This window comes from Curcuma longa, unplaced genomic scaffold (genome assembly GCF_044706935.1).
Source record: "Curcuma longa cultivar G26 ecotype Majalengka, Jawa Barat unplaced genomic scaffold, ITB_CL_G26_1.1 utg3290_np1212_1714210_RagTag, whole genome shotgun sequence".
Classification (NCBI taxonomy): Eukaryota; Viridiplantae; Streptophyta; class Magnoliopsida; order Zingiberales; family Zingiberaceae; genus Curcuma; species Curcuma longa.
In genome coordinates this window covers 1,056,954-1,084,249 of record NW_027435602.1, presented here as the reverse complement: position 1 = coordinate 1,084,249, position 27,296 = coordinate 1,056,954, and the positions used below count along the sequence as shown (strand labels likewise).

At 38.7% G+C, this 27,296-nt stretch overlaps 4 protein-coding genes across 4 annotated transcripts; 2 read left to right on the top strand and 2 right to left on the bottom strand.

Moving 5' to 3' along the window:
- Positions 1 to 4,796: 4,796 nt before the first annotated feature.
- Positions 4,797 to 5,497, top strand: LOC141820453 (glutaredoxin-C7-like). The gene has a single exon (XM_074707773.1). It carries the CDS (start codon positions 4,808 to 4,810, stop codon positions 5,186 to 5,188), a length of 381 nt encoding a protein of 126 aa, XP_074563874.1. The 5' UTR covers positions 4,797 to 4,807; the 3' UTR covers positions 5,189 to 5,497.
- Positions 5,498 to 6,178: 681 nt separating this feature from the next.
- On the top strand, positions 6,179 to 7,289 carry LOC141820479 (uncharacterized). Its single transcript, XM_074707805.1, has 3 exons — positions 6,179 to 6,339; positions 6,483 to 6,527; positions 6,597 to 7,289. The coding sequence occupies exons 1-3, from the start codon at positions 6,235 to 6,237 to the stop codon at positions 6,945 to 6,947; spliced, it is 501 nt and encodes a 166-aa protein (XP_074563906.1). The 5' UTR covers positions 6,179 to 6,234; the 3' UTR covers positions 6,948 to 7,289.
- A 3,683-nt stretch (positions 7,290 to 10,972) lies between these two features.
- LOC141820380 (protein NRT1/ PTR FAMILY 4.6-like) lies at positions 10,973 to 13,488 on the bottom strand. Its single transcript, XM_074707684.1, has 4 exons — positions 13,402 to 13,488; positions 13,228 to 13,321; positions 12,792 to 13,009; positions 10,973 to 12,496 (listed from the first exon to the last, which is right to left on the bottom strand). Exons 1-4 carry the CDS (start codon positions 13,402 to 13,404, stop codon positions 11,084 to 11,086), a joined length of 1,728 nt encoding a protein of 575 aa, XP_074563785.1. The 5' UTR covers positions 13,405 to 13,488; the 3' UTR covers positions 10,973 to 11,083.
- A 6,866-nt stretch (positions 13,489 to 20,354) lies between these two features.
- LOC141820396 (plastidic ATP/ADP-transporter-like) lies at positions 20,355 to 24,413 on the bottom strand. The gene is made up of 5 exons (XM_074707703.1): positions 23,522 to 24,413; positions 22,549 to 22,815; positions 22,330 to 22,473; positions 21,895 to 22,242; positions 20,355 to 21,021 (listed from the first exon to the last, which is right to left on the bottom strand). The coding sequence occupies exons 1-5, from the start codon at positions 24,335 to 24,337 to the stop codon at positions 20,623 to 20,625; spliced, it is 1,974 nt and encodes a 657-aa protein (XP_074563804.1). The 5' UTR covers positions 24,338 to 24,413; the 3' UTR covers positions 20,355 to 20,622.
- Positions 24,414 to 27,296: the final 2,883 nt, after the last annotated feature.

Here is a 27,296-nt window from a genome sequence, read left to right as displayed (position 1 = left end):
ACGTCTACTCCCTCATATGTCCAATTTCATCCTTTTCTAATCTTCAATGGACCTCAAGACATCGAACCATACAAACTTGGCTATATCAAGTCACAAGCATCATGAGCTTTGTTTGCATCTACTAAATCCTTGCATAACTTAATTAATGTGTACGAATCAAAAATATAAACAAAGCTAACTTAGACTCTTTATCAAATACATAAAAATAATAGAGTCAAATATGACTACTTGAGTATGATTGCACAACCCACAATCTAATACTGCCTATACGTTGACCATAGCTAATCCTTGATACTTAGTATTAAACCCAAATTAAGGAGTTCACTTAAACCAATGTCTGAATGTCACATGACTTTATGTAAATAAATAAAGTCATGTCACATGACTTTATTAATTACTCTCTCAAGGCAACTAACATTCCCTTAAGAATAATCAAATTGTAAATGAAATAATTTTTTATTTATGATCTTATTATTCTATATAGTACTTAGTAATAAAATAAAAGTTTTTAATATTATCATTGTTTTGTGATTAATCGAGTAAGATATGAGATATTATCACTCCAAACATTCCTCATGACCAGCTCCACAATGATTTAAAGGGAGGTAAATTCATGGCTGACCGAGCAACCTTTTCAAGTGGGAGGGAAATTACTGATGGAATCAAAATAGAGATATCTTTTCCCATGAGGTGCAACCCAACAATCCCCCCTCAAACAAAGAACCATAGGCTCCTGAAAGCCTCCGTTTTGATGTCTGAATCCTCGATCCACTAGGAACCCGACCTACAAAGACTAGGCGCAACTGGACTTTCTGTCTAGTGTCTCTCTTGATGCAGAGATTTCCTTTGTTTAAAGTTCAACCCACATGGTTATATTTCATGTAATAATCTACACACTTTGTTCTTGGGCTCTTCCCAAAAGGTCTCATACCAATGGAGATATCTTTCATCATTTTAAATCTATGATCTTTTTCATGTATTTTAGATGTGACTACACCATTACAACCCAACATTGTGCCCGTAGGAGCAACAATAGGTGATCTCAAGTAAATGGACATGGTGATGTCTAGTCAAATATAAAAGTGAGATTATTAGAGAATGAATGGATAGACATGACTCACCATGAGAACCTATTTAGTAATTTACTTAATGTTTATGGAGATCTCGTACACGAGTACAACTAGTAGTTAGACTTGAGATAGCTACGAATCATCCCATAAAAATACATATACACTTAACTGTTGCATATCAAAGAGTTTTGTTACTTAGGTACACTACTACTTTATATAATAGCCTATAGATTTGCAAACATAGCCCCCAGGGCGTATCGTAGACAGTGGGTGCATGATATATCTAGTGTAATAACCAGTTACATTAGGGTTGAATCTTGTGGGAACTCACGACTTGCCATCCATCCTACCATATATCTCTTCCCTGTATATCTAAATTTACCTCATTCACGATTCTATATCCACCATGGAATCAATTCTAGGAGGACCGATGAAATGATCCACCTTTTTCTATAGATTCGCAAACGTAAGACTCAAACTCTTGACAACAAATGCATGTAGCATGAGGAATGCCATATAGATAATTAAAAAATAATATCCTAATTAATTAATTAATTAGTTCATTAAAAGCCAATTATTTGAAAGACATACTTACATATCATATTCATATCCAATATGAAAGCACGAAAAAGAGGATTACTTCGCATATCAAATAACATTATTCTTTAGAACTAATATTTAACTTAATTAAGCCATGCCGTACGTTATCGCTTCATTGGATTGAGTTGAATATGTTCGAGCTTGAATTAAGTTCATGTGTGGTCTAAACCACATGTACATGGTTAACTTTGATTGATCAATAAAAAATAATTATGATTTAATTAAACCATTTTGGCTATACCTCCACCTATTCTTAAGTAGGCTAATGGAGAAAAGGTGTATAGTGTTATTATTGAGTACATTACTTTTTAGTAAACTAACGGAGAAAGAAGATTCAGTGTCATTATCAACTATAAAAAATTAAATACATTATTTTTAAAAATAAATTAATATTAAAAAAATAAACTAATAAAAGTGTCATTATCAAGGAAGGCCAATGCTCCTTTCTTCTTGCTTCTTTTCCTGCTCTATTGGTGGAGGGAACAAGAGAGGTTCCCCTTCTTCGCTCCGACGAGAAGGCCGTTCGGAGAAACCTAGCCCTCTTCTGCACTCGGATCGCTATAGGAGAAGCCGACCAGGGGGCAAAGCACCGCAGGGGCGTCCTCGGAGACGAAGATCGACCTATTTGCAGATGACGATCGACTTGGAAAGAGCGGCCGCGGTCGGAATTGACGTAGGTGGCAAAGGTAAACTCCGGCCGCGAAGGCGGAAAGAGGCGCAAGGCAGTGATCAGGTTGGTTATTCCCTGCTAGTGCCGGCATTGTGGTGGCCGGCTGCGCCGTGACCAGTAACTCCAGATGAAAGGGAAGGTGTGGAAGTTGAGTAGGCCGGACAGCAGACCGCGATGGGGCCCGTTGACCGTCGATCTCGAAGCAGATGAAGAAGACGAGCTGAGCAAGAGTGTGTCGGCGACCTCGAGGTAGGTCCGTAGGTGAGGAAGGGAGAAGAAGCAACTGTGTTAAGGGATTAATTTTTACCTTAAGGCAAGAATTAAATTAGTGAGTCGTTCCTTAAATACCATTACAAATTAGGTCTTCGCGAGCACATAAAAACAACGGAAATATAAAATAAGAATGAGGTTATAGTATGAAATTGTTAGATCAATCAGAAAATATGCTTGTTGTTTATAAATTTCAATAATTTAAATTAAATTAAAAGTATTTTAATTGGCTAGTAAAGTTGACTATGATAAAATTAATTTATTGAAGCTTTGTCAGATCTATTGGGTTGCAAGGGTGCAAACATAGTCCCACATCTTAAGCACATGGAAAAGATCATGAGTTTAAAAAAGATGGAAAGTATTTCCATTGGCATGAGGTCTTTTGGGGAGAGTCCAAGAACAAAGCCAAAAGGGTTTAGGTCTAAAGTGGACAATATCATGCCATTGTGATTCCATTGGTTTTAACAAGTGGTATCAGAGCGAGGTTATTTTTCACTGGACTAACCGTTGGATGAGCCATGATCCAGATCTAACCATGTGGTTTGAACCTTAAAACAAAGGAAGTGGGTGCTCCCGTGTCTGAATCAAGAGGACCACCAGGTGAGGGGAGCCTGTGATCCTTCTCCACCGTGGTTGATCAGGAACTCGCACCTTCCTCTTTGGACCGACCTAGACTCATGCCTTTTGGAGAGAACCCAAGAACAAAATCATGAGGGTTTAGGCATAAAGTGGACAATATCATGCCATTATAGAGATATTTTGATTCTATCGGTTTTAACAAGATCAAATCCTTTTGGTGGCTCGAGTGAGACTTATAAATTATAAGAATTATAATTTATTAAAATTATAATAGAAAATATAATATATTATATTAATATTAGCATGTATATTGTACATGTGATAGGATATTTAATAGATGAAAAATAATCATCCAATTTTTATTTAGAGAAAGTTTTTAAAAGTTTATATAATATTTTGAATAGGATTTGATTAGCCAATATGGTAAGAATATAATTATTATCATTTTTAATGGTAATCTCAATTATTCAATTTGTGTTAAAATTGATATAATCAATTTGTGTTTTAAAAATAATGAAGAAACATTTGATTTTTTTTATTCAATTTGAAGAGGTTATAAACGTATATAATCAATTTTGATGTATTTGAACTTCTCTAAACTCAAAATAACACCTTCAGTTTTGTCACATTTTTGCATTTGCACATTCAATAATTATATCAAAAATAATAAGTTAATCCTAACTTAAATTATTTATCAATCATATCAAAATAACTTAATCACTTGCAAAATGATTACACTGTCTCTCACTTTTTTTCATATTGTATAACCATTTAAATTAGATAATAATATAAAAAAATCCTATAACAATATTAAAAAAATCTTTAATTAAAATATAAAATAATCTTTATGTAAAAGCCCTTTGACCATTTTCTAAGATAATAACTTGAACCTTAATTAGTTTCTCGATCCACACACATCAAAATTGCAAAAATTTGTTAAAAAATTCAATATGTTTTAAAAATTCTTAAGTTTTACAAACGCATGTAACATGGTGAAATTGATGAAGAAAAATAATTTTTATAATAATTTTGAAAAAAAAAAGATTGTTTTTTTCAACTGGGAATATAAAATAAATAAATTTAATGGTCACAGAGTTTTGATATTGCGGTACAACGGGATTGTGTTTCTATCTGCTTTTTCCTTGCCATCTCACGACAAATCTACACGTGGCCACTCGACCTCCCCGCCCGAGATACGTCCGCCACAAGCAAAGCCAACCCCTCCTTTGCTGACGCAAGCAAGTCGACGCGTGGCGGTAATCGAGACACGCGGCGTCACTCCCTTGGTGAACCTTTCTGGCCGAAAGCTTCGGCAGCACATCTGATCCGCCCGGCGCACGGCAACTCCATCACCGTCGCCCACGGACTTGATTCGATCTGCACCGTCAGATGGATTCGGCGCTGCGCTGCGCAGACCGCTCCCCGTCTCCTGTGACGTCACTGCGGGCTTTAGTGGGTCGGTGACGCCATCGCCGGCCCGCTCCCCACTATTCGCCGTCACCATCGCGTTGACGTCACCTCCCATGTGATCCGGAGGTCACCACCACCGCTTCCGCCGCCTATAAGTGCGGTTTCATCTGCGCTGCCTTCTATCTCGATCGCCCTTCGGTTCTGCGCGATGGAAGTGGCGGCGAGCTCGGCGGACGGAGGGTTGCGATTGGGGACGGAGGTGGCGACGGGGGCGTCGCTGGCCATCGACGGCGGGGAGGCGCCGGAAAGGAGGACGGCGCGGATGGTGAGGGAGGTGATCCGGGAGAGCCCGGTGGTGGTGGTCGGTCGGCGGGGGTGCTTCATGTGCCACGTGATTCGACGGCTGCTGGCGGCGGTGGGCGTCCACGCCACGGTGATCGAGCTGGAGGAAGGCGAATCGTCCGCCGCCTCCGCTGCGTCTCTCCCCGCCCTCTTCATTGGCGGAGAGAGCGTGGGCGGGATCGAGGGGCTCATCGCGCTCCACCTCGGCGGCCGCCTCGTGCCGCTCCTCCGTGCAGCCGGCGCCTGAGACGCCCCTCCATCGTGACGTCAAGGTCAATTGGGTAATATTACGGTCTCTGCTGGTGGAATGCTTTGGAAAGGACTAGTCGTTACGTACTTTCATACCTGACCTTTGATTGGTCGATATAGCTATGGTGAAACTTGAAATGTAAGGTACGCCTTTGAATGAGCGTATCTGAAACTTGTTTCGGTTGTAGATAGATATTGAAAATATATGGGGTGTAAGTGAAAAATATGGACACGAGACAAACACAACGTCTGTGAATCCAGAAGTTTCAAGGGGGATAATGAAATATTTGTTTGGCTGCTAAACTAAGATACGTGCCTCCCTGAGGTCTTTGAATTTGTCGATACTAAACATGATAAAAAAGGAAAGGAACTTGACTCAAATATTTTTTTATCCGGTTGCTTTAGGAACAAATTCTATAGCTAAATCAAAGTCACTGCAGATGATTATTCTATTTCTATAAAGATTTACCCATAAACCCAAATAATATTATATATATATACATCTATTTAACTCAGCACAAACTTTCTAAAGGTGCTCAAAGTTTTCTAAAGGCCATATTCAAGGTTGGTGGAGGTTTTAAAGCAAACCTTGTACTTTGAAAGGAGAACATATTGTATTATCAAACATTTGTTTTTTTTTATTGAACTATGCAACTAAGTTTTTTTTTAAAATATTAAAATCATATACTTTTAAAATTATTAAATCATGCATCAATTTTTTAAAATGTGTCTTTCTCCATCGAGGACCGTGAATGAATGAAATGCTCGATTATTTTATTAAATAAATTTAACACCTACAAACGGCTATTGTTCAGACAGGTAGGCAAATGGTGAAGGGGGAATTTTAAAAAATTGTTATAAAGTGTGTGATTTAAGTATTTAAGAAATTTAGGTGCATGCTTAGTAAATTATTGAGTTTTAATGTTTCGAAAATATCGTAATAAGAAGGTGCGATTCGATAACTCGATACAAGACTCAAGAGTCAAGAGTCGAAGGCAACTCCACTCTCCACTCCGGCCATTGAGGCGAGAAGCAAGAGAAGAAATGAAAGGAGAGAAGGAGGCGAAGTCGATCACTCTGGAGGAATACGCCGGTTTCTTCCACAACCCTCATCTCCGCCACCTCCTCTCCCATAACAAGCTCAACCAGGTACCTTCTTCCTTATTCCTTTCCTCTCCGATGCCATCTTGTCTGGGCTCCTCTTCCTTCTGGATTTATCCGATACCTGCATATCGTTTCTTCCCCTAATGATTTTTCCCTAATGTGGTCGTTTGTTTTGTGATCTGGATCAGATCATCAATATGCATGGATTTGTGAAGCTGCATCGATGGCCAAAGGTGCCCTCGCCCCCTTGTTGAATTGAATCGAGCCTTTGCATTCTGTCTTCACCGTTTTGTTCTATTCAGGGGCTCATCCTGAATGCCATCGACTCGCTCGACTTGATGCCTCCGGAGAGGTCCACCGTGCGGGAGCAGGTGAAGGCCTTGGCCCCTCTTAAGACGTTGTCGCTGGAAGAGGCGAAGCAGGGCATCGATGCGCTTGGCTGGCAGGAGTGCCCCTTGGGCTCCATTCTCTCCTTTAGCGCGGCGGGTGCAGATGTGGTGGAGACGCCATCGCAGGCCGCTCCAAGGGCCAGGCTCAATCGCCCCGCCGCTGCCACCGCTCGCACCGGCCAGCAGGGGAAGGATGGTAGCAGGAAGAGGAAGCGGACGAAGGAGTTGGCTTTCATAGCTATGCCTGCTGCACTGCCAATGTAAAAAATATATGCCATTAAAGAAGACTAGAGAAAACGGAGGCATCTGTGAGTGCTCCTACACTACTCCTCAGTTGTTACTTGTTAGCCTTTGCAGTTTACACTAATTTTGTTAATACTCGTTCGATCAGAATACTTTTGACTTGCATGTGAACCTGAAATCCAATTTTATCAACACAATCGTTCAGTTTGGTGGTGCAGCTCCTTCCCCTACAAACTTATGGAAGGCATATCCTTATATCATAGACTGACATAAATTTCTTCATGGTATTAGATGCTCATGTTGTTTTCAGAATTGCCACAATTCAAGGGAAATCCATGAATATACCTCACATGCCCTAAAACACTCTTGTAGATGCATCTGCATTCAAAATGATTATCATGCCCTGAAGGTGGCCTTCCCTCCTTGAGGATGACTGTTTTGATTATTTTGACATGACTTGGGGAAAAAAGGTATTGAAACCCTACAAAAAATGTCTGTAAAACTTTCATGAGTACAATATATGTAACTTTACAACACTACTACAAGAACAGCAACACCAATTGTAAAACCAACAATAAGTGCTTAAATTCATTACAAGCTATGTAGAAAATGAAAACATACAACCACCACACGCACCAACTCTTTGTATTGATACCATAGGGATGGTAGTCATTCTACCACCATATATGTAGAGAGTGCATATATTGATACTGCTTGGCATGTAGTAATTCTTCTTTGTTTATTGTAGTAATTCTATTGAATGTATGTATAAGTTGTTTACACGGTGGTTAAATTGGTATGGTTGTTATAATGCACAATGGCATTATTGATACTGGTTGGATACCCTTATTGTTGTCTCCAAATTCACAAATGAGAAGAAGCAGCTTGGTGATAGAGATAAAGTGTTGCCAACAATTTTAACTTGTGAAACTATCAATTTACTAGTTCTTGGTGGGTGTTGTAGCAACTTTAACTTTTTGTTGAACTTATTTCCTTTTGAGTTGAGATACTCAGTGGTAGAATGAAGCTTCCTCATGGTTTTATTTTTGTTTTGTAGGATGGTAGCATCTATCATGCTCTTAGTTAGTATGGTGAGGTTTCATTATCTTTAAGTATGCTGTGTTAACAGGTTCCATTTTTTGTTGTCGTGGTTGATATATTTTCATGTGGGTTACTTGTATCAATTGTGTTGGATGTTTCATTAGCACAAACATGGTTTCAAACCTCATTTTTTAGCTTTCTAGTTTATTGGTCGAACATCTAAAGTTGGTCAACACTTTTTCCTAAGCCTAAGTTGGTCGATGAACTTCCCTAGGTTGGTCAACACACGTTTCTAGCAAGTATTTTAGTTTACTAAGTTTCATCTTTGTTGACCAAATCTAGACTAGGTTGACCAAAGGATTTTCCTTGGTCGACCCAAACCCCATCTTTCAACCTATTGTCTCTTAGGGCAGAGCGAATGGTATCAAAGCATTGCAGATGGTAAGACCTATCATTCTCCTAGTTGTTAATATGACGAGTTGTCATTATCTTTATGTTTGTTAAATTAGATGTTCAAACTTACTTTCTAAGTGGTTAACATGTTCCATTATTTTGCTGTTGTGATTGGTATATCGTCATGTGAATTAGTTATATCAATTGTATTATTGATTATGGGACTTGTGTTACATGTTTTGTTAACATAAACATGGTTTGGTCTTCCATTTTTAACCCTCTCTAAATTATTGGTCTCCAACATCTAAAGTTTGTTGACACTCTTTTTCTCAAGCCTAAGTTGGTTGAGGAACTTTGCTTGGGTTGGTCGAGACAACTTTGCAGCAATTATTTTGGTCGACCAAATTCCATCTTTGGTTGATCAAATCTCTATCTTTCATCCTATCCTCTTAGGGTGGTGTGGTTGAAATTGGTGAGTTGAATCTTTGTACTAGAGACATTGGTATAGGCATGTCTATTGGTTGGTTAAAGTTGGTTATGAGAGAACTTTCCAATCAGTGGTGAGGAGGGGTGTAGGTCATGTATGTTTGTGTGGCACAACAAGTGGACATCTCCGAGCAGGGGTGTAAGTAATGTTTGTGTTGGCACAACAAGCGGACATCTCCAAGCAACCACTATGATCTTGCTGTATTTTAAATTTGCAACCTTTCCTTTATAACATGAACATATACATTTGATGATGTAAGAGTGTTTTCCATTCGGGAAATATGGACGGTGAGATACTTCGATCCCATGATTGTCTGGCAATCGCTAGGGATGAGGACAAGGTTGAACAAGCTGCACGATTGTGTTAGGGAATGGACCTATTCCTTATGACATCTTCAAGAAAGTGTCTAAATGAAAATTTTACTTGAGGGAATTTCATGAGGACCAAAAAAAGGGGAGTTCATGGCTCTCAAGTAGGGCAATCACAGTGTGGAGTATTGAGTTGAATTTGATAAATTGGCAGAGTTCTTTCCATTGATAGGTTCATAAGATGTTGGTAGACTACAATTAAAAGATTTTATTGATGATTTGGCCCCTCTATCTAGGTGTGATTATCTCGATATTTGGTCATGAATTATGGAGATGTGATCGATAGAACAATGTCTATTGAGGTTGTCTTACTTTAGGTCAGGCAAGAGAAAGATCAGGGTAGGCAGAAGAGGTAAATACTATATGAAAAAAAAAAATAACAGTCTAGAAGAAGGAAAGCTCCAAGGGACAAACTCTAATTGTCTTATGTGCATCAAAAGTTAGATTGTGCAAAGATTGGCAAGTTGCCTTTATAGATGTGGTATAGTGGTAAAATACTCAGAGGAGTAATATGAGGATCAAAGTTTGAATTTTAATAGATGAATCGAATTTTAATAGATGAATATTGTAGAAGTTGGCTTCTGATTGTGCATAGCATAAGTTGGCCGGATGAAGAAATGAAGTCATTTCCTAAAGTTTTATATGACCTTTTTAAACTATGAATTTAAACAAATTTAAATTGAGAATATACCAACTTTAGATGGTCAAAAGAACCCGCATGAGTATTTTTTTTCTTCTCTATTTTAAATAATTAAAAAGTTGTATAATAATTTGAAACAAAATTTCTCACCATAAATTGGTCTAAAATTAAAAAAAAAAAGACATTTTGATGATAAAATAAAAATAGACACCCTTTAATGATTCTGTTTTAAAAAAAGGACACCTTTGATTTTTTTTTTCAAATGAAAATGAAAATTGCCATGATTCACGTGACTATTATGTTACTTTTTGTCGGATTTAATTATATGAACTTATCCTCACTGTTTTTTAACATAACATTATATTTTCAATAAAGGGCAAATCAATTATATTTCTTTTACTCTAATGGATTTTACTTTTTTAATTATCTCCAAGCATAATTATCGTATTTTGGTATTTTATCTTATTTTCACCACCTACTCAGACTCAAATATTAATTTTTTTTACTGACCATTAAAATTTTCAATTCTGCTACACTTAACATGCTTTTTATTCATTCCACATGAAATGCAGCTGCAGCTCTGCTTTTTGCACATCCTCAAATTTATGAAGACAACTCTTCGTCATAAGCTGAACTCGTGCCAAATCCATTTGGAGCTCTATGCTCTGATTCACACTTCCAGTTGCAAAACTTGTTAGTCTTTCGAAAACTCTTTGCTCTTGGTCATGGCCAAACAGCCTGAAGCCGAGTGCCATTGGAGCGACCCAGACTCATCCCTATCGGATATTGATGTAGCCCGGACATCAAATTCCAATAGATTACGGACCCTAGCTCCTGCATCTTGAGTAGAGAACTACTCTGGCTGCAGCTTCTTGTCACAATATTAATATGGTCGCATTCATTTCGCACCAACTTTATGGCCGAAACTACCTCACCCATGAATGGACGGTAAAAGACTTCTGGCTGAAAACAGCCGCAGCTCTTGCCACACTGTCCATTAGTACGTTCATACCAAGAATTGGTTCGTTGACAATCTCAAAGTTATCCATGTTCGTAAGAACAGGTCCAGCCCATGTGACCCAATTTTGTAGTTGATATAACATGATATTTACAACTGTTAAAATAAGTGTATAGATGATTAATAATATTATGTAGTTGTAGCTATTAGCCGCTACAAAGTTAAATGTCCCTTCACAAGAGAGAGCATCATCATCCTTTCTTAATGCAATTACACGCACTGCTGTGGCTGCTGCAGCTGTTTATGGGCAGCTCTGTAGCGATACCTCGACGCCCAGAATAAATAGTTGACCAAGTTCAGCGCACTGAGCACGCACATCAACCAGTAGAACCGCTCCAGGTGGTATCGATTTAGGCTGTCCCCCGACAGCCACCCCCCGCGCCCTCCGCCGCGCGTCGCCCGGTTCACCACAGACACCAGCACCGAGCTCAGGTAGTATCCCAGCGCCAGCGACGCCCACGACAGTGACGTCGCCAGCGACCGCATCGTCGCCGGCGCCTCGCTGAAGAAGAACTCCAGCTGCCCCGCCAGCGTGAACAAGTCCGCCGACCCGAGGAACAGGTACTGGAACGCCACCCAGAAGAATGTGATCGGGAGCGGTCCCTCGGACCCCTCTCCCACTTGCATCGCCACCCGCTTCCGCTTCACCTCCACCGCCGCCGCCACTGCCATCGCCACCACCGACAGCACTAGCCCGAACCCGATCCTCTGCAGGTGCGTGATGCCCGTCTCGTTCCCCGTCGCGCGGCGCGCGAGGGGCACGATCACGTGGTCGTACAGCGGCGCGATGGCCATGATGAAGACGACGGGGAAGATCGGCAGCGACGCCGGCGGGACTGTGAGCCTGCCCACGCGCGTGTTCATCGTCTCTGCCTGCTGCACCGAGAAGGTCGATAGCTGCGCGAGGCAGCAGCTGAGCATGATGGTCGATGTAAAGATCGGGAGAAGCTTCACCACCACCTTGACGTCCTCCACTTCCTGCCAGGAGCAGGAGAGCGCGCGGTGGAGCGGCCGCCCTTCTACCGCCCGGTCCAGCCACTTGAGCTCCTCGCTCCGACTTTCTTCTTCTTCTTGCTGCTGTTGTTGGTTTTTACCGTCGACGACCGCCTTCACGGGACTCTGTTTCATATCGACCACGGCGTTTCTCGCTATCTGACCACCGCTTCTGTTCGAGATTGCCGCGGCGAAAACCTTGGCGATGGTCGTGAGGGGACTTCCGGCAGGAATCTTATTTCTATAAAGCGCAGAACCAGCGAGGAAGACGGGAAGAGATAGAAGTATGGCGACGGTGGAGATGCCGAAACCCCATTGCCATCCCTTGTTGTCCTCCACCCACACGACGATGGTGACGGCGAGGAGGGCGCCGCCGGCGAGGCTGAACACGAAGTAGTTGAAGAATGTGGACCGTGCCTTGCGGCTGCGGGAGCTGTTCTCGTCGAACTGCTCCGCGCCGTGGGCCGCAAGGGAGCCCTTGATGCCACCGACGCCGAGCGCAGTGAGGTAGAGGCCGGCGAAGAGCGCGGCGGCCTTCCCGCCGGCGGCCTCTTCGCAGGGAGAGTCGGCTCTGCAGGGCGGCGGCTTGAGCGAGGGAAACGTGGCTTGTACTGCGAGGACGACCAACCCCTGCTCGACCACAAAAACAGAGCTAATCAGAAACAGTCCCTGCGCAGGCACGGCGACGCTGCCGGCCAGAATTACTCTACCAGAGCTCACAAGAGGGCCACCACCCGACTCCCTCCGACCAATCAATCAAACGAAAAACGCACAGCCTAACGCTGCGCCATCAATATCAATCTACAGAAGCAGAGAGCACTTAGTTGCAGCTGCTGCGGGATCATCTCTAATCCATGCAAATTGAGCCAACAACAAATTCACCGAAAAAGACGACGATAATAATGAAACATCAAATCGAACTCACTAGGAACTCGAGGAGAGCGCTTATCAAGTAGATACGATAGGTGGTGAAGAAGGCGTCGGCCAAGAATCCTCCAAGTAGGGCCAAGAGGAAGGCTGACCCCATAAAGTCGGTGACAGTGGTGGCGGCGCGAGAGGGCGAGAAGTGCATGAACCCTGACAAGTAGGTCACCAAGTTGCTGGCGCTGGCCAGAAATGCCATATTCTCCATCACCTCCACAACTGCACACCAAGTTGCACTTTTGTGCTTCAGCATCAAAATTTCATGGCAAAGCAGAAACAAATTAAAGCCTTTTTTTTTTGTTTTTGTCTGTTGAACAAAAAGTCAACAGCTAGTTGTTATTTTTCAGGTGCAAGAATTCAACAAAGAACTGATTGCAGATTTGTCTTTGAGAGAAAAAAAGAAATAAGCAGGGAAGAAGAAGTTTAGTAGTGTTTACTTAGCACGAAGGAAGCAGCGAGCATCCCTCCATGTTTAGCTCTCAAGGCGGGCCTCCCTCTCCAATCCACGTAGCCTTCCCACCTTTCTTCTTCCTGCCATGGAAAATTAATTTAGAGAAAGTAGAGTTGAAATTTAGCATGCATGCAGAGAGGATTATGGAAGCTAAGCTCACCATTTTTTTTGCCTCCTCTTAGCTTGTCTTCTTGCTATCGACAACTTGGAAGCTAAGAAGAAGAAGAAAAAAAGGAGGAGAAGAAATCGGTGGTCGAGGAGAGTTGTGGTCGGAAAGTTATTTAAAGGGAAGGCAGGGCTGTGGTTAAGCAATTGCAATGACCAATGAAAGCGATGCAGCGGCAAGGATGAGTCCATGTCAACAGTGCATGCATCTGATCCATGAACCTCTACTGTTCTCTTTAGGGTTAAAAATATCAACAGGGGGGGCTATTTAATTATATCATTTTTATTTATGTTTTCATTTGAAGGGATTTTTATCCAAAGTAATTAACTCGACTACTCCTCCATTCTCATCCTCTCATCTAAAAAAAAAAATTGATTGGTCGCCCAACCGATTTAACACGCACTTAAATAGGCTTTTATATCAGTTATATAGATAGTTTTTAATTTCCCTTCAAATTTTAAATCTTAATAGATAAAATACATTTTAAAAGGTCATTAGAATCCATTCATTCTCTTAAAATAATCAAAAGACAAGTAATTTTGACTAAAACTCTTTATATGATTTTTTTTATACTTTTGAATTTGGAGTAGTAAATGCATTCTAGCTAGCTAGAGACTATTGGAATGTAGTTATATTTTAAAGTAATCAAATGACTTTAAAAATAAATAAATTATGGTCGTAATAATTTTAATCAAAATTGATAGATAACAATTTTAACTAAAATTACTACTTAAATAGTTATAGCTAAATTTATCACATTTTAAAATTTTATATTTTACTTTTTTTAAAAAAAAATCTGAAACTTACCAAATCATTATCATTTTCATCTCTTTTATTTTTATTTTTAAAAAATATTTTTAATATATAATTAATATGTAAATTTTTAAAATTTTATGAAAAAATTTATATTTTATATAATAATTTTGGTCGAAACTACTATATAACTCTGTTGGGATATGATTTAGAGTTTAGATTAGTCTATGTTTTATCAAGTATGAACTCCAATGAATATAAGTGTATTTGTGGTAAAATAATTTATATGAGGGGTGGTCCTTTTGATATTTTATAAAAAGAAATTAAAGTGCTCCTTTGTTACCCTTCTTTTAGAAGTCTTTGGCCGCCCTCTTTTCCCCTTTTTTATTTATTTATGTAATTTACTTATATTTTTCTTCTCTATGTGCTTTCCTTTGAGGTAGGTAAGGACAAAACTAGTGGGCAACTCCAAGCTAAGGGAGCATTCGACCATTTTAAAGTGGACCTATTTACTACATAATTCTAAGGCATTTTTTTTATTGATTTTGCAAGATGCCACTAGAAACTTATTCAATGCCTTATCAAAAAATTTGCTAAAGTGCCACCAAGCTATTATATAAACCGGAGACAATTGTTTAGCGACATCTTAAATAACTAGTTAATGACAAAAAAAATTGCTTAATAGCACTCTAATGGCACCTAAGGTGTATTTGACATTTTGGTGGTTACTCGAATAGGTTGATCAGAGTAGGATTGAGTTAGCATAAAAGGTTAAAGGTGTTGAATTTGTGGGTTTACATGTTATTTGATATCGGATATGTGGGTTTACATGTATATAAAAAAACATGATAAATCCCAATTAGCCCCATTGACTATCGGGGATGAGGTTTACATGTATATAACATGTATATTAAGGGGTTCTATTATTAAATGATGGAGTGATTTACTCTCCGTTATAATTTCGAAGTTATTAGATCTTATGTATGTTTCTATTTATTGATATATATATATATATATATACCCTCTTGATCGGGGCATCTTGTGATGCCTTGCGTCGTTGAGTTGAACTACCTTTAAAGTGATGTTTTTAAAAAATTAATTTTAGTTTTTTATACGGGCGACTTTTCTACTTAATTAAATCTCTACATTGAGAGGCAAAGTTTGGTCACAAAACCTAAATGAAAAAGCATGAATTTATAAGATAATAGTTCATTTAATGCATCATCGAAGGTTCTGGAAATTTAAAAGGAAATCCAGTCACTGTCTAATTACTTAGATTTGGTTGCCAAGTACAGAAAGCAAGCGATTTGGTTGCAACTCCTCCACAAGTTTTTCTGGGGCCACCATTAATTTATAGCTAGCTCTACAGAATCTAGAAGAAAATTTGCTACGATTTTGTTTTTCTTTTTCCAACGAGTTCCAGAGCTTAGATACATGCAGATATAGGCATTTATCAGCATTCAATGCACCATGATATCCTACATAAGCTTCCAATCAATTTTCTGAGGGAATTGAATCAACAGGTTAGTAGATCGACTTGTTTGGCATGGTAAGGCATTGATCCAGGAGATTAAAGACAGTCAAATTCCACTGCATTTCAGTCTCCGACATCGACTTTTGAGATCTGTCTTCGTTGGAATACTTCTCTGACACCAACTGTTAGGAATAACATATCTTGTTCCTGAAAGATAAAGAACTGATGATGATGAAGAAGAAGGAATCACAAAAAGAAAGATGAACATTTGAGTATTAATCAGTTTCAGATAGACATATGCTAAGAAATGGTGTGGTTATTATTTCTTGTAGTGGTCTTATGAACAGCAAGAGATCTAAGAAAGATATGGTAGATCTTGGTATCAAACTCGGATCCAACAACATTAGACAAGGACATGTTCCCTCTTCACCCAGGTCTCTTGGAATAAATTCCAACAGATATGTGTGTGTGTGTCTCTCTCTCTCTCTCTATATATATATAAGAGCATTAAATCCTTGAAGGCTTTTAATTTAAATTATTCATGCATGGAAGTGATTGGAAATGGATAGGCAGGTAGGTGAATCGATGAGATGGTTCAAGTTAAAATATTGAAGTGCAGAGAGCTGAGAGCTTGAGGCTTCCATGTTATTGGAATCCATGAAGGTCTAAAGTCATATTGGATCGTCATGTTCTTATCCAAGAAAGTGACTGTAAAGTGATCTTTTGACCAGACATTTTTGACGATCCATATTGGAAAGAAAAAAGAAAAGAAAAAAAAACTGCACACAGTAATGTTCTTCTGGTTTTGCTTTAGGGTGTGAATTGCTTCTGAAAGAAAACTGCAGTGTTTGTCTTAATCTGAATGATTAGTGGATTCAAACTAGTCGATCATGAATCAAAAGCGAGTTGATAAAGTAAGAAGAGCTCCTTGATTGAGCACAACTTTTGACTAATGGAGAGTGAAAAAGAGGAACTATGAAAATCAGTAGAAAGCTTTTATTTTTTGCTCAGTTTAGGCATGAACCATTCATTTTTATTAATTTGATTTGGCCATGTCTTTAAGGTAAAACATTGATAGAATCATCACAACTTAAAGTTTTCACATCTTTTAGAGTATTACCAAAACAATAATAATAATCTTGAAAGTTTTCCCTGATTTATCTATCAGTTGAATTTGAAACTCAACTTACGTACACTATAGATAGAAAGTGGGTGATCAAAGGAGAGCAATCGAGAGAAGAGTGGCGCCAGAGTTGGAGGATGATGGAAACAAAGGGGTAACTATTAGGAACAATGCCAGTGTCCTAGAAGTAGGTAAATAGCCCAATGTTTGACTTCTCTTCCACGTGCAAGGACAAACAAACTCATTATGTTTTGTTGTGCTTGTGGGTGTTCCTTCTTGTCAAATTATAAGCATTATGAAAATAAAATAATTAAAATAAAATAAAAGAATGAATGAACACAAATATGAATCGTGCCATCCTCATAGACATAACTAAGTTAGTATTCAGATATATAGTAGGTTGTCATAAAAGAGCAAAGGTCGAATCCTCAGGAGAATAATCTCTTCGGGAATAAATCCCTCCCACCTAAAGAGATCATTCAGTCATATTTACCCCCTTCAAATCGTTATGGGACTGATATGAAAAGACGTTTGAGGTGAGCGTTATCATATTTTACCACAATAAATATGAATTATGCAAACAAAATCATTTACATGGCTTGGACTCCATCTATTATTTCACATTAGATTGATCTATTAGGTGGCTCACGCTTGTAACCTACTATGAAAGTTTTATTTTCAAGAGGCAAATAGACTTTGTACATATCTCTTTTAAGAAAATATAAAAATATAGTACAAAAAAGATGATGTTACCATATCCTATTGAAAAATCTTCTGACAACCCCTGGTTCCATTATATTTTTCTCAACCACACAAAGCTAAAAACTTAGTGTATAGTTGATCATTAATTGATATAAAATACGTACACCCGATATACACTCATAGAGAATAACAAGTTGGATCGATAGTAAGCTAAAGGGGATGAATCGTTTGCTTCTCTAATTAATAGTACCCAATATAGAAAAAGAAAATACGATGAAATACAAAAATAAGCAAGATAAAGATTTTTGGTGATTCAAAAGTCTAAGTTCTTACTCCATACATCATGACTTCGTCTGTCAATTATTGACCTCTAGTCCACATTGATCTAAGTTCAAGTTGATTTGAGTTAAGTTTTGATATTTAATCGATATATTTGATGGTTGAGTAAGACGTCAAGTAGGTCAAGATTGATCAGATATTTGATAGTTGATGAATATGTATGAAGGGAGAGCAAAATGTCAAGTGAAAAGAGAGACCATTGAAGAGAAATAGTTGAGCAAGAAGTCCAAGTGGGTAACAGTTGATCACACAATTAGTGGTCGGAAGTCCAAGAAAGAGTTTGTAAGTCGAGACGTCCAAGTTGCCACAGTTGACCAAATGCTTAATAATCGGAAGTCCAATAGAGAGTTGACAAGTAAAGAAGTCTAAGTGGATCACAGTTGATCAAATATTTGACGATTGAAGGTCCAATAATTGACAAGATTAGAGCGAAATCCAACTGAGTTATGGAAGATCAAACATTTGACACGAGAAAGATAAAGTCCAAGTAGAATCAGACACTTAACATTGTGGTAGTCATAGGTGACCGAATGTTAAACATGAGAAGAGAAGTGCAAATAGGCTAAGAAGAACTGGATGTTTGACAATAGTGAACTCCCGTCAGGTCAAAGTTGACCGAATGCTTGACAAAGTGAGAATTAAACTTTGGTGAAGCTGAAACACAGTTATCAATTGACTAATTAGGTTTATAAGTCGACTGATTCATGAATCAATACTCGAGAAACAACTTGGACTCGGGTTGCTCGAGCACACAAGTGACTCGGAAGTTGATACTCGAGAACCTATTGAAACATGGGTTGCTTGGGCAGCATGTGACTTGGGAGTTGGTACTTGAGAACCCACTCGGACTTAGGGTACTCGAGCGTGCACACATGATTCTGGATCGGAGTTGGTACTTAGGAACCCACTCGAACTCGGGATGCTCGAGGCACGCGTGGTACTAGATAGTCGAGCTCCAACACTAGGCATTCGATCGTGATTTCCACCACTCGAGAAGGTCACGACCTCAGGTACTTGGCAATCGTTTTGGGCGACAATCGATCGCAACCTTAGGTATTTGGCAGTCAGGCTTGGGTAGTTGGCAGTTAGTTACAACCTCAACCCACTCAGGCTCGAGCAAGCACGACCTCAACCCACTCGAGCTTAGGCACTTAGTCGAACAACATGATTGTTGTGCACAGTCAACTACTAAGGATTAGTAATCGACTAATAATGTTGCAGAGCGAATAGAAAGTTTTGAAGTCAGCTACAACACTCGACTGATGCATCAACAGTCGACTGATGGTAATAAACAGGCAATTATTGTGGTCAATGCTAATTGGAATAAGTCATTTTGCAAGTCAAACAATCAAATTCAAATGAAATAATCGACTGATAGGTGCATGCAATGGATTGATAGGCGAAAAGCAATCACGACTTGAAGCCTATAAGAGATATGGAGGACTTTGCATGTCAGTTTTTGAAAATGTTGGAGGAGAGTATTATTGCATTTTCAGACCTTTAAGAGACAAAATAATTGAACAACGAGCAAACTAAAAAATCTTTGTGTAAATTGTTGTTTATGTTGTATTTCATTTTTCTTTCTTTGTATTTTGCTTGTGTGTTTATAAGAACAGATGATAAAAAGTTTCTCCGTCTTTTGAAAGTCTAAGTGGTGAAATCATTGAAACACTAGACTGTAAAATAGAAATCGAAAATTCTGAACCACATAAAATTCTCAAATGTTGTGCTTGTGTTTTGTATTGTTATTTGTATTTTCTATTGCGTATATTAATCTTTTGTAGACGAACATAACAAATAACGATCGAATGAGAATTATTATTCATCCCCTCTAGCGACATCGCCCGCCCTATCATCATCCTCTCTAATCTTTCTTCGGACGAATAACATGCATATGCAAGAGATAGCCTTGAAGACGAGCAGGATACCTTAAAAGTTCTATTTTAATAGGGAATAAGTTTCGATATCTACAATTCGACGTCTCATATTTGGTGTACCCTTTAGATAATCTATAACTTTTAGATTTTTGTCAAGTGCTGATACCAAAAAATAGATAATGTGGAATTTACAAGTTATAAGTAATGATATGATTTTTTATGAATGTTAAAACTTTATATATCAATATGATGATTATAAAGCATTTCAACTACAAGATATTTTAAACATTTGTCAACTACTACTTGTAATATTCCTATATGAATCAAAGAAACACATATTTCTTAACTATTCTATTGTCAGAAACAAGTTTGTTTTTCTTCCCTTGTCTCTTTGGTGAACCAACTGCATCTCAGTCTTAGGCTGGTGCAGTTCTGAAAGTGGATCTTCTAATTTAGACCAATGCCGGTTCCATTCAACCATTGCCGCTTCGGAAGGGGTTGAAGTCGAAGTACTCGATCTATATTCATCATCTACTCCAATATGAACTTTCCCATGCCTTACACTCAAGAAAATGATAAGAAACAATTAAGAACTAAGTTTAACTTCCAATCTACTGGCTTAAATCTTCGCCGACAAGTTAGTTAACTCTACTTGAATACTTGCATTAACCCCTACTGCTAAGAAATGAAGGTGAGCAATATTTGGATATATTGTAAAACATGAACATGAATCAGTAGAGTAACTGACATAGTTCTTGACGAGCTAATATTTGCGAGCAAACACTCATACTCGGTGCGATAAAATGTTGAAATAGGTCTGGGTTCTTACCAAAACAGGCGAGGAGAAGTAGTTTTCTCAGGTGCATTCTTAAGTTATTCCTATATGATGCAAGACTGTAATCTAGTTTACTAAAGCATCCTTGTAATATTTACTTGGTCAGGTAATTTCACTGACCATGCTTACTGGAGGTTTCTGAGGTAGCCTCAGATTCTGGGGCTGATTTTTGATTCAAAGGTGACCCATTCGATGACTTCTCGCCAGCTGCAGATTCAACAGCGAGCAACTCTTCAGTTTCTTCTTTTGTTGCCTCGATTGGAGGCACATTAGACTTTTCTTTCAGCAGTTTCTCCTTCTCGAGCAGCTCCTTAGCCAAGGGAGAGAACTGAGAGTCCAGGGATCTTGCAGCACCTATCCATGCAAGAACAATCACCAGAAGAATTCCTCCCAGGTATGGAGTTGAGTTAGCTAGCGAGCCAAATGTCAAAATCATAAATTGTTGGATCAAGGCGCCTCCCGACTTTCCTAAGGGGTTGCAGACAACATCAATAGCAGCCTTCCCTTTAACCTGTGGTTTATTCAAAAAAAAAAAGAAAAAGGAAACGAGCAATAACTACATTAGCAAACTGAACATGGAAGCATTTGACCGAGAAAGAAGAAATATGGAAAACTCAATATAACAGCTATTTGGTGATATTGTAAGGTACTGATGATATAGTAACAAACTAATCTATTTTTCAACAAGTTTCAGTTAAAGATAACTAGAATATTATTCAACGGATTATCGAGCAAGGATCATTAGTGCTATTTCATCTCGAATATGTGGCTTATGCAATTCTAACAGATGAATACTCAATTAGTACAGTAGAGATGAGATGCTAAAAGTGTCGAAGACTTCCAGACTGACTAGTGAACTATACAAAACATAACTATTTTGCATCAAAATGACATAAAGAACCATCCAGAACACTAAGATCCACGGAACAATCTACATAGTAGAGAAGAATCAAGAGTAGATGCAAAACTTTACTTTGTCGGTTTATGACATGAAAACTAAAACTATGGCTAGAAACAATACTTCAGCACTGAACAGAAGAATGAACAGGTACTAGAACAGACTTCTTTGTCAGCTACAAGGTTTGGCCTAAAAAATTTGTCATCATGAGTTGTTTTGATCCAGTTGGTTACTCCAATACTAACAACTTTGCTAACCAGAACAAGAAACTAACCGATTAAAGTAAAATCATTCATAAACAGAGAATTTTGATAACACACACCATTCTAAACCGATATAGCAAGGTTATGATAGCTCTTTTAAGAAAAAGATACTCTATCAAAGAGTGATTAAAACAACCTACACATATACAGATCACAATGCTTGGGCCTGTTTCTAAATTCGATGTAGTGCTCATAGAGAGGTAATGAAGGAAAGAACACTGACCTTCATCTCTTCATCCAACGGAATGTAAGCCATTTCTTTGCAAGGATCAAACAAGCTGTATTTCGCACTCTTACTGAAAATATTCTGTAATGCACCCACATAAACAGCAGCAAGCAGAGGAGTAATACCGATACTTCCCAATAGAGGAGCCAAAGGCTCACCAAACAAGATCAGCGAGAAGAATCCCACTCCTGTTAGAAGCAGAACTGTGGGAGTAATCATGGCTGCCACCCCCCAACCAAACTTTCGGAGAATCCACCTCCCTACCAACATCATTGTAAATGTTGCAATACCAGTCGCGGTTGAGAAATCACCCATGAAAGATGAATACTCATTTGGACTTGGAAACTGCCAAAAAAGGTACCCAGAGATAACGTTTAAGAAATTACACCATCCTCAATTAAATTTGACATGACTTTTACAGAAAAAGGTTACCTGCGCTTTGAGCTTGGATTTCCATGTGACTTCTACTAGGTTAATGCTGATACCATAAGCAACCACTAAAGTTGCTAGATCCCTCACATATCTAGAGGACAACAAAACCTTCAGGCTCTCGTTCATGCCTAGCTTTGGCTTTTCCTACACAATGAATAATCATTGTCAGAACAGAATACGCAAAAGTAAACATGGTCCTATATTATCTCCAAAGCAAACCTTCTTCTTGCGGTTTGATCTTGGAAGAGATGGGTCATTCACCACAAATTTGTTCACACCCCAATAGATTCCAGATATTACAAATCCAAGAAGCACAACAATGCTCATCATTCCTTTGAGTGAAATTGCCCAACCATCAACCCCCGGTCCCAAATTCTTGCGCAGATTAGAGAAGTATTTTACTGTTCTTCCAGAGAAGATGAGAGCAATATTGGCCCCAAGTCCAAACAACGGGTAGAATTCTTTGGCTTCTGCAACAGTAGTAATCTGCAAGAAAAAGAAGTTTTACATGTGCTGATAAATCATAGAGAAAATAGCAACATTAGCATTATGGAGAGTTTAGAATACATTGTTTCCCTGTATCTCAAGTACAGCCATGATTTGTAAAATTAAGAGAAAACAAACCAGAGTTCATGCAAATATAAACCAGTGAATCTTAAACAAAAAGGTTAGACATGTTTTTTTTATCCACAAGCAAGCAAAATTTGGCATTTTGAATGTACTTCATGGTGAACATTACACCAATCAACTCGTTCAATTGATTCATGTTAATTGACCCATAAAACAATTAATTAAAAAAATGGAAAACTGAGAAGAAATCATTACACACAACTAGCATTAGCTAATGATGCTTAGCAACTTACACTTTTGAAGTAAGTTGGTAATTAAATCCTAATATGATACTAGAACAGTGATGAATTCAATCTCTCTTAATGGCAAGGGAGATGAGAGATGATATGCTTGACTTGTGTGATCACAGATAGAAATTGGTTCATTTCTCAGAACTACACTCGTTAGGTATGTGGTTAATCGATGAATCGCAAAAAAAAAAAAAAAAACATGTCCTGAACTGATAGATCGCATATTCAAAGTTAGAAATCGTGATCACATATATACCAAGGAACATGCTCAATGGTAAATAATAAAATTAAGGAAACAATCAAAACAATTCCACGAAGAAATCACATATCACCTGATTGGCAAACCCCCAGAAGAGGACGGAGATGACAACACTTCCCCACAGCTCTGCCATGACATAGAAGAGGCAGAAGCTCCAAATCCTCAAAATTGCAACGGGGCCGAGGAAGCTCGGACCGAGCGCCGCCAGGAGCCTGTCGGCGAGAGCCGTGGGATGGATGGCATCTCGTAGAGGATACAGCAAAAAGGCAAATGCCCCAAAAAAGGCTATGAAGGGAAAGATCACGGTGTAGAAGAGAGCCTCCTTCGACAGCACGTTCGACAGCTTAGTGTACAAGAGCATGAACCCGATGGCCAACGGCAGGTTCACCCAGGTCTTCAAGAAAGGTATGATCTCGGCGCTGCTCCCCTTGGCCGTCACCACGAGCACATCCTTGGTGTCCCTGAGAATGGTATAATTGAAAAGAATACAAAAGAACATAATCCCCAAAGGAATTATCTTCTTCAAGGTTGTGATTTCGACACCCAGCAACTTAGGCTTCTCCGCCTCGCCCTCCGCGAATCCAGCGCCTCCGGCGGGAACCGCCGCGCCGGCGCTAAAGTTCGGAGCTTTCCTCGGATTCCCATAAAGCGGAGAGGAAAGGAGCCGCCTTTGGGGGTCGAAGGCAGCTCTCAGCCCCAGAGGCGACGGGATTTTCTCTCCGGAGTCGAAGCCGTGTACAGCGTGGCTCGGCGACCGCGCGCGGAAGATCGGGGAGGCGAAACGGGCGGCGGCGAAGGAAAACCTCCGGCGGAGGGGTTGGTGGAAGGTGCGAGCTTGTGGTGCGGAAGGGAGGGAAAGGAGGCCCTGCGCTGAGATAACTCTCTCCATGATTCCAAGCGAGGCGCCGAGGGATATCTGAGTAGATGCGCAGTGCCGATAACGTGCGAGGAGAGAGCAGATTTGCAAGGGGTAAGGGAGATTTAAACAGAATCCAATTGAGATGGACCTACCTCGGAATTGTTACAAACACTAAATTTTTTCCCTTTTTATCGCTGGTTCTTCCCGAAATTGATCCGTGGACGCAGGGCATGCGCTTGTTCCTTTGAAGGCTTCCTCGTCGCGCCCTGCGTTTGATCCGATTTCAATGGGTAAAAAGAAAGAGCTTTAGATTTTTTTTTTTTTTTTACTCTGGACGAAATTTTCATCAAAAGATAAAGTAAAATATATATATATATAATAAATTGAGGAATCTATTATTATTATTTTAAAATACAATATGTTAATTAATAATAATTATCTCTTTAATTAATTATACACTAATCTTCTCCTACAGGAGCGGGTAAGATATAAGAAAATGTTTAATTGAAAATCATATAAAGTTTATGATTCCAATTGGCTAAGTCACTCTTTAGTAAAAGGGTGGACCTACACACAAGCATGTGAAGGTTTCAACGACTTTAAAACTTTTATGGATAAGATGGAGAAAGACATAAATTTGATGTCCTTGCTATTTTGATCCGATCGAGATAGTAAATATTGGAAGCCTCTACTTCAAAAGGATGTACATGTGACCTTCGTTTAGTTGTTCGCCAAAGACGAGCTTAGCATTTGAAAACGCTAGTAGCTCTAGTAACCAAGCCCTTAGCCCCTCTCCTTAGCACGTCGTTGGCTTTGATGACTCCAGCAAGAAAAAGATCAGTGGAAGAAAGATTGAGCTTTAAGAGGTTTAAGATAAACTATAAATAGATGCACCACTTAAAGAACAAGTCAAGGAATAATTCATAAGATATACTTTGGAAATTCTATAAGATCAATGTGGCGATGGCTCAAACTGATTAGAAGGGAAGAGGGGATAGATGATGACTTTAAAAAAATCTCTCGCAACATATATAAACAATTTTATCATTAGTAATCATAAGATGTTATATAGTTAAGAGCTTTACTCCTACTCGACCATGTATTGGTTCATCAGGTGAATCACTTCTACAAATCCAATAATAAAATTTCCATTACTAGAGGTGGAGAAAGCCCTATACAAATGATTCTTCTCTAAATACAAATTAAAAATGTAGGCAAAGAAAGAAAAGTTATGAATAGTTTATTCAAGAAACCTTTCTTTAAAAGCCCATGCATGGAGCTTTGTTCAATATGAGCACTGGGTCACACTTGTTTTCATGCACCCTTTCAAAGCCAAACACCTTGATAGGCTTATATAGAAAAGTTTCTAATGACTCCATTTTACTCACCTCAAGTGACTTGATGAGATGCAAATAGTAACCTTGGCATTTAAGTGACTCTCACGTTAACTCAACATTTTAGTCAACTGAGGTTTACCAACGATCGAATTAATATACTTAGAAATTCCCACTTCACTCGTTTACATCATTGTAAGCCCACTCAAAGCTATGAGATCAACCTTAACCGTTGACTACAACCAAGAACATGTGGTCTCTTGGTTTGATGCTTCCTACAAGCCATTTGGTAATACAAACTTTGACCTAATCATACACATCATTCTTAATAATGTTGCTAAAAGTGTGAATCTTAATATTACAATCACTCATAATCTTTTACAAGTCACATAGCTTTTAGGTTTTCAACCTCATATCATCCCTTGATGATGTTGCCCAAAGATTATGTTTCACTTGTAATCTCTCATAGCTCTCTAGCCTCTAAATCTTCAACATAGTTAATGATTTATGTTGCCATTAAGTTCACCTTCATTAGACCCTTAGTACATCATAAGCACAAAACTTTTTGAGTCTCCTCCATGGATGCAATCATTGGATCAATTTTAATTTGTTAGAATTTCCTTTACTCATACCTAACATTCGATCAATCTTGAATTATCAGGACTTCCATCATCCTTCAAGTATCAAGTCCTCCACGATCCATTTGGATTTTGTTTCTTATGTCAAGTGTTATGTCCTTCATGATCCATTTGGACTTCATATTTCGTATCAAGTGTTTGATCATCCATATTAATATACTTGGACATCACTTTTTATGTGAATTTCTTGTTGGATTTTTTACCATCAAATATCTAGTCAACTATGACTCACTTGAACTTCTCACCTCATGTCAATTCTCTATTGGACTTCCAACTATTTTAATCAACTATGATGTACTTTGATTTTTTGCTAAACCAACTAATATATTAATCGACTGTCAAATATCTAATTAATTCTGATCTACTTAACGTCCAACTAATATATTGATCAAGCATCAAAAGTCAACTTAAGCCAATTTGATCTTAGTCAACTTTGATCAGAAATCAATTGCACCAACATATTTTATATATCTTTTCACTACTATACTCCATCAATTATATATTTAGAAGCTCTTATTCTCTATATTCTTAAATTAGTTGGTCAAGCAAACATCCTTAGAGGTTGGGCAGATTATATAACCTCTTTTGCTAGTTGAAGAACAAACTTATGTGTGATTTTCTCACAAATACGATTCTAAAAATTTTGGTACAATAGATGCACTATAATAAGTCGATTTACTGCATACTTAGAAAAGATCTTTAATTCATTGGAGTATTGAGATCCCCGTGCAATCAAGAGGAAATTACTATGAATCACTAAGAAAGATTGACTACTTTATTCAAAATATGACTTGAGCAAGTCATTACATCATCTAATCAAGGTTTTGTTGGGAAACATTTAAGTGAATGATTGATCTCATATCTTGTATGTTGTCAACTTGATATATGAACATTGTCAAATGAAGTAGATTAAGATTAATTACATATGTAATTATAGTCTCGATCAACCTTTTGAATAATGCTTTGGGACCTCAATCAAATCCTGTAACAAAGTCACTCAGTTTTTTTTTTTTTTAC